The sequence below is a fragment of the Salvelinus sp. IW2-2015 genome, unplaced genomic scaffold, assembly GCF_002910315.2.
Source record: "Salvelinus sp. IW2-2015 unplaced genomic scaffold, ASM291031v2 Un_scaffold2414, whole genome shotgun sequence".
Taxonomy (NCBI): domain Eukaryota; kingdom Metazoa; phylum Chordata; class Actinopteri; order Salmoniformes; family Salmonidae; genus Salvelinus; species Salvelinus sp. IW2-2015.
In genome coordinates, this window is record NW_019943735.1 from 20,986 (window position 1) to 21,246 (window position 261).

General features: G+C 48.7%; 1 protein-coding gene across 1 annotated transcript in view; it reads right to left on the reverse strand.

Moving 5' to 3' along the window:
* LOC112073902 (uncharacterized) overlaps positions 1–261 on the reverse strand; it is a 36,646-nt gene that overhangs the window by 2,620 nt on the left and 33,765 nt on the right. Inside the window, 1 exon segment of the mRNA XM_070440319.1 lies at positions 27–211. Within this exon segment, the coding sequence (XP_070296420.1) occupies positions 27–211 (185 nt within the window).

A 261-nucleotide genomic window follows, 5' to 3' on the forward strand; every position in this document is an offset into this window, starting at 1 on the left:
TATATAATAATATATCATAAATGTACCTCCTGCACCAGGGTCTCGCCGGTCTCAGACACGTGAAAGGTCACTACTTTTTGCCCTCCCCCCGTCGCCGAGGTAACACCCGTCCAGGAGCCTGCTTCTAGAACATTGGAGTCAGACGACTTCAACACCTGTACCTGAGGTGACAGACAGAAAGGCTGCTCATAGACAGAAACTAGATGCATTCCTATTCATGCAGACCATAGCATGTCTACTGCTCCTTAGGTGGATAGGTCA